This window comes from Pecten maximus, chromosome 10 (assembly GCF_902652985.1).
Source record: "Pecten maximus chromosome 10, xPecMax1.1, whole genome shotgun sequence".
NCBI classification, from domain to species: domain Eukaryota; kingdom Metazoa; phylum Mollusca; class Bivalvia; order Pectinida; family Pectinidae; genus Pecten; species Pecten maximus.
This window is the reverse complement of record NC_047024.1, coordinates 27,787,415-27,799,929: the sequence shown is the minus strand read 5'-3', so window position 1 is coordinate 27,799,929 and position 12,515 is coordinate 27,787,415. Positions and strand designations below refer to the sequence as shown.

The following is a 12,515-nucleotide window of genomic DNA, read 5'->3' as shown; positions in this document are numbered from 1 at the left end:
TTGATATAAACAACTTCTTCTCTGAAACCGAGTAATGGATATTGCTCATATTTGACTGTGAGCATCCCTTTAGGGTCAGGGTTCAAAATTGTACAAATGGTGGGGCCGACCTCCCTGGGTGCTGAGGGGCGGGGCCATAAGGGGTCATTTTGGCTAAATTGATATGAACAATTTCTCCTCTGAAACCAAGCAATAGATATTGCTCGTATTTGACTGTGAGCATCCCTTTGGGGTCAGGGCTCAAAATTGTACAAATGGTGGGGCCGACCTACCTGGGGCCTGAGGGGCGGGGCCAAAAGGGGTCAATTTGGCTAAATTGATATAAACAACTTCTTCTCTGAAACTAAGCAATGGATATCACTCACATTTGTATGGTAGCATGGTCATAGGGTGGGGATTCACTAAACTGATGAGTGACAGAGCGGAGTTATAATGATTATATAATGTTGACAAATATTGACCAAACGTTTCACCAAAAATGATAACTCGCTTAATTTGAACACTCGGATAACTCAAAGTTTTTTCGTGGTCCCGTCGACTTTGAGTTAACGAGTTCCACTGTAGTTGTTAGTTGTAATGGATTTTTGGATTGAAAACCTTAGATTTTGAGAAAATGATATGATTGTCATTGCTTCTCCAATGGACTTACACATTAGTTTATAGCCAAATTAAAATTAATTCTGTAATATATTGGATATAATTTTCTTCTCACTTTTCGTAAGTGATTTTGGGGGTGAAAATGGCATATTTAGTTGAATTTTGAGAATAAGTGATTTTAATTTCTAAAATTTACAAAAGTTACTGGAATCATATGTCAGCTTTGTCTAATACAAGGTCAGTGTTACTATGAATGGAAAAATTCAGCATTTCATTGGGTTTAGTTCTTCATATTAAAGACATGCATTATTTATTTATTTATTTACATGTATACAGCTAGGTCACTTTGAACACCAGTTCACATTATAGAAAATAGACCATTTCAAGGTCATAACAGACAGTTGATCAAAAGTTCCATTAGATGATAGATCATATGTTATTATTGTTGAAACCCTAAATAGAATATTCTAGTGATCTTGCTACCAAATAAGATTTTCAATTTTTTTTTGTTTTTTTTTTTGTGAAGAAACTTTAAACATCTTTAAGAATTAAGAAAAAATTATTTCAAGGAACTTGTGATGACTTAAACGAAAAAGTTTGATATTCATGTTATTGGTTGGTTTATATATTTCACACAGGTGGTTTCTTTATAACAGAAATGATATACACAATTAAAACATTTAAATGGTATAATGTATTTTAAAGATTAACATCTGTGGAAATTTAGTTCAAAGAATGCAGTGTTAAAAACATGCACAAAAATTTGGGCAGGTTTATAGCTGCTTCAGCAGCCGTAGCAACAGGGATAAAAAACCACCAGTGTTTATATACTGGATGCAGAAGGTTAAACTTCTCCGAATAGAATACATTCCTGACAAGTGAATGTGTTACAAATGTTTACAGTTCCCTCGTAATGAAATATGGTTGTTTATAGATCTCTAGTCCCAGTTTTTATAGAAAAAGAAAAAAAAAAGAATAAAAAAATAACGTTTTTAGCATGTTTAGGTCTTTACAGTTTACCATGATGGAAAAATTGATATTTATGTTAAATACTTGTCCTACAAACAAATTCAATTAAGAGGTGTGTATGTGATGAATGGCCTCTTTGATCTTCTTAAGTCTTAATGATTTGTGTTAAATGTGTGGAAACTTCAAAACTCACTTGAAACAAAGCCATATATCATAGGAAAGGTATTGGATGATGTTTTTAAATTTTATGTTTCAACTTTTTAAGTGAAATAAAGGTCCCAAATCTTTTAAGGAAATGTATCATAGTAAAAATGTAATACCATCAGACTGTATGACCTCTTGCTTCATTAGTTAGAAAAAAAATCAATGTTTTTAGTGGATCTTTCTCAAGTTTCATATGTAGGATCCCCATGGTCCCTAGTTGTACATATTCAATTTTGAGACTAATCCGAAAACAAAATGGCTGACAAGTGGCCAGTTTTGAATTTTGACAGGTTCAGTTTTTCCCCCTATTTCTCAAAATGACAATGTGGATCTTCTCAAGTTTCATATGTAGGATCCCAATGGCCCTTAGTTGTGCATACTCAGAATTTGGATACAGATTGGAAAACAACATGGACGACAGGTGGCCATCTTGGATTTTGACTGTTGAATATTGTTATCACATAAATTCTTCAGAAGTACTGGAAGGATATTTCTCTAATGTGCTGTTTTGGTTCCTCTTGGTCCCTAAAAATGTAGTTGTGCCCATTTGATTTTGAGCCTGATTCAGAAAACAAAATGGCCACAAGACAGCAGTCTTTGATTTTGACAGCTGAAGTTTAATATATATTTGTTAACAAAAAGTTCTGAGACTCCACTCAGATTTCATTTGTAGGTTCCCCAAAGGGAAAAGCAGAGAAAAGATCGGTCTTACATATAACCAATAAGTTTCTTCCATGCTTGATGTCAAGATCTCTCCGGGATCTCTTGTTTTAAATGTTTTCATAAACCAGCAAAAATCAACACCTCAAATAGTGTGTTTATTTATCATCAGATTTTTTTTTTTTTTTTTGAGAGAGAGAGATCTTTATTAGCACTCAGGCACACTATTGTGTGCGACAAGAGGTCAACAAAAATTACAACATCATAATACAATGTATAATATTCTGTACAGAATAGTGAAACACATACATTGAGACGAAGTTTGTAGTATACACTGCATAAAACGTTCGCCCAATACAGGATGGTATATTTAACCATACAATAGTACTTATTATAACATTATGTTTTAAAACATATCATTTCAGTATTTTTACAATATATACTATATAAATTTTACAATTTGTTGTTTGAAATTCACATATTATTTTTTAGATGTCTTTCTAGTAATTGGATGACCATGGATAGATTTGATAATACTCTAATATTGCATAATGATAATAATCCTTTCATTTTATGAATAGATGGGTTACATGTATAATAACTAGGTATATACTTTCTACGAATTTGATTTACATATATATTAGAACATAAAAATAAGTAATGGTACTCGCATCCAACCCCAGTAAAACATAGCAGACAAATCCTATTTGACTTTGTTCAAACTGGTTCAATTACTGGGAAAGCAGGCATGGTGTTTCATTGTTCCTTTTGTTTTTACAACAATAACCTTAAAGGCATTGGATCTGTGATATATGTCCTTACAAAAACATCACCTGTTTTAATTGATATAACTATATAATATATAATTGGAAAGAAAACAGATGAAACTTTCGGTTTATTGAGCTGGGAAATAAATCACCAGCATTACTTTTATTATGATAATAACAGTGAACACAAAACAACGTATGGTATTTAAAAAATCCATTTATTCAACTTGAGAGTTGTTTCCGTGAAAACTGGATCTATGTTTTTTTCATGAATATTGTAGATCTTATGACTTAAATGATTTAGAATTGGTCATGTTTAATAAGCAATTGGCTAAAACATATTCATAAAGATAGATATCATTACCAGAAATTAAATCTAAGTTGTCCCAATCATATTATTTTTCCAAATTAAATCCATATTGTCTGGTTAGGCCCCACGTACATCCATGCCAAACATCAGGACAAGAACACACCATTCGGACTGAACTGTTGACCACTGAAGAAACTTGCTCCAAAACTTTAACAGAGAAATTTTTGCGTGAAAAGTTCAGTCCAAAACACAGCCAATATTTACAAAAATTATAATTGTTTTCCCAAATTAAATCCATCTTGCTCTTATCAAACCCATCATAAACATTCATGCCAAAACTAGGACAATAGCGTATGATCAGACTGAAATGTCACCTACAAAATTCGTTGACTGTATAATTAAATGTTCAAAGCACATGAATTAAATTAGAAAGTAACTAACATCTAAAAAGTTTCATTTTGATGCACAAAAATTAGTTTTTATTTGATAAAATAAAACAAAACAAAAAAATTAAACATTGTAAAGAAATAAACTATTTTAAATGAATCTGTGCTTATATATTAAAACAAGTTTTTAATTTTCTTTTATTCTTTTTTTTTTCAATAAGGAAAACTCTTTTAATACAAAATGTTATGTGGTTTTGCTGAAAAGTTTGGTATGTTTCTATCCTCTATAAGTATTTGTCCAGAATTATGAATTTTATTGTTGATTACAGAAGTGTTCTTTTGTCTCTGGCCACATAAATGTCAATACCTACATGTAGGCGTAACTACGTCTCTCTCAGAGATCCACAACTGCAAATTTAATGGTCGTAGTTAGTTGGAAGTCTTAATGTCATTAGCTGCCGTTACTGGCTAAATAGGGCACATTATTTATGTAATAAAATGGCTACAAATTAGACAGTGAAAAACAAAAAAAACTTTCCACAGATCGGTTCTAAAAGATGTGCACATTTTCAAATGCTGGATGTTAATTTTTATTGGGTTTAACAAATTAGAATTTGGTTCAAAATTGAGGGTATTAAAATTGCCAGTCGCTATGCATCAAAATTAGCATACATTTTGTTACGGTAGAATACCAGCAAATCGTATTATTGCTGTGGCAGGTTGATTTTTTTTTCTCTTCAGCTCTGAAATAAATTGTATTAGGAGTCAGCTTGTAATGCTATTAAATGTCACATGGTTTACATAAAATGATATTACGCATAGCGGGCCATGCACCCTCGGCTGACATCTCTACCCCATGGACTTCTCCCATTTGAATTGAATTTTTATGATTTTTAACTACCTGGTACCATCACTTTACAGTTTTAGTACATAACAGTACCAGGCAAGGGAAGATACAGTTTTAGTACATAAGAGTACCAGGCAAGGGAAGATACAGTTTTAGTACATAACAGTACCAGGCAAGGGAAGATACAGTTTTAGTAAGAGTACCAGGCAAGGGAAGATACAGTTTTAGTACATAAGAGTACCAGGCAAGGGAAGATACAGTTTTAGTACATTAAGAGTACCGGGCAGAGGAAGATACAGTTTTAGTACATAAGAGTACCAGGCAAGGGAAGATACAGTTTTAGTACATTAAGAGTACCGGGCAGAGGAAGATACAGTTTTAGTACATTAAGAGTACCGGGCAGAGGAAGATACAGTTTTAGTACATAAGAGTACCAGGCAAGGGAAGATACAGTTTTAGTAAGAGTACCAGGCAAGGGAAGATACAGTTTTAGTAATAGTACCAGGCAAGGGAAGATACAGTTTTAGTACATAACAGTACCAGGCAAGGGAAGATACAGTTTTAGTAAGAGTACTGGGCAAGGGAAGATACAGTTTTAGTACATAAGAGTACCAGGCAAGGGAAGATACAGTTTTAGTAAGAGTACTGGGCAAGGGAAGATACAGTTTTAGTAAGAGTACCAGGCAAGGGAAGATACAGTTTTAGTACATAACAGTACCAGGCAAGGGAAGATACAGTTTTAGTAAGAGTACTGGGCAAGGGAAGATACAGTTTTAGTACATAAGAGTACCAGGCAAGGGAAGATACAGTTTTAGTACATAAGAGTACCAGGGCAAGGGAAGATACAGTTTTAGTAAGAGTACTGGGCAAGGGAAGATACAGTTTTAGTACATAACAGTACCAGGCAAGGGAAGATACAGTTTTAGTAAGAGTACTGGGCAAGGGAAGATACAGTTTTAGTAAGAGTACCAGGCAAGGGAAGATACAGTTTTAGTACATAACAGTACCAGGCAAGGGAAGATACAGTTTTAGTACATAACAGTACCAGGCAAGGGAAGATACAGTTTTAGTAAGAGTACCAGGCAAGGGAAGATACAGTTTTAGTACATAACAGTACCAGGCAAGGGAAGATACAGTTTTAGTACATAACAGTACCAGGCAAGGGAAGATACAGTTTTAGTAAGAGTACTGGGCAAGGGAAGATACAGTTTTAGTAAGAGTACCAGGCAAGGGAAGATACAGTTTTAGTACATAACAGTACCAGGCAAGGGAAGATACAGTTTTAGTACATAACAGTACCAGGCAAGGGAAGATACAGTTTTTAGTAAGAGTACCAGGCAAGGGAAGATACAGTTTTAGTACATAACAGTACCAGGCAAGGGAAGATACAGTTTTAGTACATAACAGTACCAGGCAAGGGAAGATACAGTTTTAGTAAGAGTACCAGGCAAGGGAAGATACAGTTTTAGTAAGAGTACCAGGCAAGGGAAGATACAGTTTTAGTACATAAGAGTACCAGGCAAGGGAAGGTACAGTTTTAGTACATAAGAGTACCAGGCAAGGGAAGATACAGTTTTAGTAAGAGTACCAGGCAAGGGAAGATACAGTTTTAGTAAGAGTACCAGGCAAGGGAAGATACAGTTTTAGTACATAAGAGTACCAGGCAAGGGAAGGTACAGTTTTAGTACATAAGAGTACCAGGCAAGGGAAGATACAGTTTTAGTACATAACAGTACCAGGCAAGGGAAGATACAGTTTTAGTAAGAGTACCAGGCAAGGGAAGATACAGTTTTAGTACATAACAGTACCAGGCAAGGGAAGATACAGTTTTAGTACATAAGAGTACCAGGCAAGGGAAGATACAGTTTTAGTACATAAGAGTACCAGGCAAGGGAAGATACAGTTTTAGTACATAAGAGTACCAGGCAAGGGAAGATACAGTTTTAGTACATAAGAGTACCAGGCAAGGGAAGATACAGTTTTAGTAAGAGTACCAGGCAAGGGAAGATACAGTTTTAGTACATAACAGTACCAGGCAAGGGAAGATACAGTTTTAGTAAGAGTACTGGGCAAGGGAAGATACAGTTTTAGTACATTAAGAGTACCAGGCAAGGGAAGATACAGTTTTAGTACATTAAGAGTACCGGGCAGAGGAAGATACAGTTTTAGTACAGTACCAGGCAAGGGAAGATACAGTTTTAGTACATAAGAGTACCAGGCAAGGGAAGGTACAGTTTTAGTACATAAGAGTACCAGGCAAGGGAAGGTACAGTTTTAGTACATAAGAGTACCAGGCAAGGGAAGATACAGTTTTAGTAAGAGTACCAGGCAAGGGAAGATACAGTTTTAGTACATAACAGTACCAGGCAAGGGAAGATACAGTTTTAGTACATAACAGTACCTGCAGGCAAGGGAAGATACAGTTTTAGTAAGAGTACTGGGCAAGGGAAGATACAGTTTTAGTACATTAAGAGTACCAGGCAAGGGAAGATACAGTTTTAGTACATTAAGAGTACCGGGCAGAGGAAGATACAGTTTTAGTACATAAGAGTACCAGGCAAAGGAAGATACAGTTGTAGTACATTAAGAGTACAGGGCAAGGGAAGAGAGATCTGTTGGACTTTTGTCAACTTGTACTTTAAGATGAAATCAAAATCAAATTGTAATGCTGGTCATTACATTGATATTATGGTCTTTATATTCCTGATCAATTTTTGATAAGGTGTAGAATAAATTAGAATAAACAATTTACATTTACCCTCTTAAATACCCTGTAGGAATTCTGCATTGTTTTTTATTACCAAAATTTGCCATCATGTACATCATAACAATTTCTTTTATTCTGCTTTTGTAAATAAAACATCTATTGTGGTAAACAATTGAAAGATTGTTGACAATTACTGATCTCTTTAAACCATACAAGTGTGACTTAAGGAGCTAGCATACACATGACGTAAGAAGCTGGTAAACTTGTGACTTAAGGAGCTGGTAAACTTGTGACTAAAGGAGCTGGTAAACTTGTGACTTAATAAGCTGGTATACTTGTGACTTATGCAGCTGATATACTTGTGGATTAAGCAGCTGGTATAATTGTGACTTACTTATCTGCAGCAGCAAAACCTTTCCAGTTTGACCTGTACATATGTTGCTTTGCCCTGCTGCCCTGGTTGATGTTGTTAAATACTGTAAATCACTTATATTTCGTGTGGGATTTATTTTCGCGTTAATTCGCGAGGAGAGTCAAACGCGAATTCAAATCCGTCGCGAATATTCATATAAGAATGACAAGAATAAGTGGCGTCCATTTTGAATCTACCGTAATCTTTAGTTGGTGAACAGACATCGCCGTTAAATTATTAATAAAATGATTAATTATATACTTATATCAGATTGTAATTATATATCACAAAACACTACATATGAACGAGCGTGAAAGCTTTATTTCCATTGAAATCAACTCACTTCACTCTCCACATGGAAATATCGCTGACCTGTTAACGTCATTTGCGAATTTTAAGTCATCTTGAAATCAGAATTCGCGAAATAATGTATTCGCGAATAAGTCGAATGAGGTGAGTTCGCGAAATTAAGTACTCGCGAAAAGTAAGTGATTGACAGTACCTAAAACCCATCTTTTTCTCTCTGTACAGTTTTTAGCTCACCTGGACCGAAGGTCCGGTGAGCTTATGTCATGGCGCAGCGTCCGTCGTCCGTCCGTCGTCCGTCCGTCCGTCCGTCCGTCCGTCCGTCCGTCCGTCGTCCGTCCGTCCGTCGTCCGTCAACATTTGCTTCAAATCGCTACTAGTCTAAAAGTTCTTATTGGATTTTGACCAAATTTGGCCAGAAACATCCTTGGCAGAAGGGGAACAGATTTTGCATAAATGGTGACTCTGACCCCCGAGGGGCCAAATGGGCGGGGCCCAATAGGGGAAATAGAGGTAATTCCTTTAAATCGCTACTAGTCATAAAGTTATAAATGAATTTGAACCCAATTTGGTCAGAAACATCCTTTGGGGAAGGGGAACAGATTTTGCATAAATGGTGACTCTGACCCCAAAGGGGCCAAAGGGGCGGGGCCCAATAGGGGAAATAGAGGTAATTCCTTTAAATCGCTACTAGTCATAAAGTTTTGAATGGATTTGAACCCAATTTGGTCAGAAACATCCTTTGGGGAAGGGGAACAGATTTTGCATAAATGGTGACTCTGACCCCAAAGTGGCCAAAGGGGCGGGGCCCAATAGGGGAAATAGAGGTAATTCCTTTAAATCGCTACTAGTCATAAAGTTATGAATGGATTTGAACCCAATTTAGTCAGAAATATCCTTGGGGGAAGGGGAACAGATTTTGCATAAATGGTGACTCTGCCCCCAAAGGGGCCAAAAGGGCAGGGCCCAATAGGGGAAATAGAGGTAATTCCTTTAAATCACTACTAGTCATAAAGTTATGAATGGATTTGAACCCAATTTAGTCAGAAACATCCTTGGGGGAAGGGGAACAGATTTTGCATAAATGGTGACTCTGACCCCAAAGTGGCCAAATGGGCGGGGCCCAATAGGGGAAATAGAGGTAATTCCTTTAAATCGCTACTAGTCATAAAGTTTTGAATGGATTTGAACCCAATTTGGTCAGAAACATCCTTGGGGGAAGGGGAACAGATTTTGCATAAATGGTGACTCTGCCCCCAAAGGGGCCAAAGGGGCGGGGCCCAAAAGGGGAAATAGAGGTAATTCCTTTAAATTGCTACTAGTTATAAAGTTATGAATTGATTTGAACCCAATTTAGTCAGAAACATCCTTGGGGGAAGGGGAACAGATTTTGTATAAATGGTGACTCTGACCCCAGAGGGGCCAAAGGGGCGGGGCCCAATAGGGGAAATAGAGGTAATTCCTTTAAATCGCTACTAGTCATAAAGTTATGAATGGATTTGAACCCAATTTAGTCAGAAACATCCTTGGGGGAAGGGGAACAGATTTTGCATAAGTGGTGACTCTGACACCCGAGGGGCCAAAGGGGCGGGGCCCAATAGGGGAAATAGAGGTAATTCCTTTAAATCGCTACTGGTCATAAAGTTTTGAATGGATTTGAACCCAATTTGGTCAGAAACAATCTTGGGGGAAGGGGAACAGATTTTGCATAAATGGTGGCTCTGACCCCGGAGGGGCCAAAGGGGCGGGGCCCAATAGGGGAAATAGAGGTAATTCCTTTAAATCGCTACTAATTATTAAGTTATGAAAGGATTTGAACCCAATTTAGTCAGAAACATCCTTGGGGGAAGGGGAACAGATTTTGCATAAATGGTGACTCTGACCCCCGAGGGGCCAAAGGGGCAGTGCCCAATAGGGGAAATAGAGGTAATTCCTTTAAATCGCTACTGGTCATAAAGTTTTGAATGGATTTGAACACAATTTGGTCAGAAACAATCTTGGGGGAAGGGGAACAGATTTTGCATAAATGGTGGCTCTGACCCCGGAGGGGCCAAAGGGGCGGGGCCCAAAAGGGGAAATAGAGGTGATTCCTTTAAATCGCTACTAGTTATTAAGTTATGAATGGATTTGAACCCAATTTGGTCAGAAACATCCTTGGGGGAAGGGAAACAGATTTTGCATAAATGGTGACTCTGACCCCAAAGGGGCAGGGCCCAAAAGGGGAAATAGAGGTAATTCCTTTAAATCGCTACTTGTCATTAAGTTATGAATAGATTTGAACCCAATTTAGTCAGAAACATCCTTGGGGGAAGGGGAACAGATTTTGACTCTGACTCCAAAGGGGCCAAAGGGGCGGGGCCCAATAGGGGAAATAGAGGTAATTCCTTTAAATCGCTACTAGTCATAAAGTTATGAATGGATTTGAACCCAATTTAGTCAGAAATATCCTTGGGGGAAGGGGAACAGATTTTGCATAAATGGTGACTCTGCCCCCAAAGGGGCCAAAAGGGCAGGGCCCAATAGGGGAAATAGAGGTAATTTCTTTAAATCACTACTAGTCATAAAGTTATGAATGGATTTGAACCCGATTTGGTCAGAAACATCCTTGGGGGAAGGGGAACAGTTTTGCAGAAATGGTGACTCTGACCCCAAAGGGGCCAAAGGGATGGGGCCCAGAAGGGGAAATAGAGGTAATTCCTTTAAATCTCTACATGCCACACTATAACCATATATAGCATTGTTTGAGATTTACAAATAAAACAAATTGAATAAGAACATTATTTTGACATTTGGTCTAATCCAACCAGGTGAGCGATACAGGCCCCATGGGCCTCTTGTTTTCAGTATCTCCTTGAGTCTCTCTTTCTCTCTCCTATGTCTGTGCTAGCTAGCTTAATGATTATGTTGCATGCTTGTTTTTGTCTGTTTCTCTGATCATTCTGTACCCTCTGTGGGCAGTAGAGTTTCAAAACTATATTCATTCTGAAATAAACCCAGGAGACTGCTACTACACGAAAAAAAAATTAAATGTAGATGTTGGGTGTATTGCAGGACCATGAAGTACAATTAATACCAGAATCAAAAGGGATATCCTCTTTTGAATGTCACGTTGGGAACGGGGCTAGCTTTAGTTGGTTATGGTAAGTTATGAGATCATGGCACGTATTGCAAGAAGGAAACCAGAAGATTGTGGTTTTGTTTTTGTTTGACCGCCTATTAACATCCAGGGTCATTTAAGGACGTGCCAGGTTTTGGAGGTGGAGGAAAGCCGGAGAAAACCACCGGCCTATGGTCAGTACCTGGCAACTGCCCCATGTAGGTTTCAAACTCGTAACCCAGAGGTGGAGGGCTAGTGATAAAGCGTCAGGACACCTTAACCACTCGGCCACTGGGCCCCTAAAAAAACACCAGAGGAAGTGTCTGTATCTATCTGCCGTTCCTATATACCAAACCTATACTCTAGACAAGAACTTATTACCAGGTTATCATCAGATAAATATTATAGTCTTTTTTTTTGTAAATCTACATTTACTATTTTACTATACATATGTTGTATCATTCCAGGAATGTACCGACGAGGTGGAACCGTTTACCTTAGACAAAGACTTTGACTACGATAATGTTATCTTGACTCCAAAGTACTCTGAAGAGGATGTTCAACTCATGAAGGATCTGCGTGAGCAAAATCAGACGGAGAAATCAGTTTCACAAGAAAATGGGACCTAGCCACAACAATATAAAGTTTATCATACATACTTTATTTGCATCACAGTTAGACCTGATATTACCGACACCTTCGGGATCTGACATTAAATTCGTGTCACAAAAACAAAACTACCTCTGCTGTATTTAAGAGCCCTAGTTTATCTGACATACTGCTTTATTCAAATAAGTGGTCCAGTCTCCGAGGATGTCGGTAAAGTCAGGTTTCACAGTCGCAAGAAAACATTCCAGCAGTCGATAAAAAACTTAAATCAGGTGAATCAGGGATGTTTCTTATTGATGTTGACCACTGTATTACATTTTTATATCTTTTTTTAATACTTTTCTGTTTTCCGTCCATTCATATCAAATTAAATATATTTAAAAACTAAAATCTGAACTTTTTTGTTTTCAATTAAATGTACAAATGTATTTGGAGAGAGGTTCATCAATACTTAGGCTCCCGCAACAGAGTTAGTGGTTCTATACACTGAATTATCTTGCCTCTGTCCGCAGACAAAGGTCATGAGTTCTCGAATTTTACTTTGAATGTTTATTTGAAACTCCATGGGTTGTATCATGACCGAATATGTAGATGTCTTTATTTTATTAATTAATTTATTTGTAAGAGTTATGCCCCCTTTGTTG

The 12,515-nt window shown here is 37.2% G+C and overlaps 1 protein-coding gene across 2 annotated transcripts in view; it reads left to right on the top strand.

The window, feature by feature from the left end:
- LOC117335736 (protein C11orf74 homolog) overlaps positions 1–12,261 on the top strand; it is a 30,791-nt gene extending 18,530 nt beyond the window's left edge. For both annotated transcript variants that reach the window (XM_033895910.1, XM_033895912.1), the window contains exon 7: positions 11,730–12,261. In XM_033895910.1, coding sequence (XP_033751801.1) covers positions 11,730–11,891 — 162 coding nt within the window. In that variant the 3' untranslated portion in view covers positions 11,892–12,261. The remainder of the gene's footprint in view (positions 1–11,729) is intronic.
- Positions 12,262–12,515: the final 254 nt, after the last annotated feature.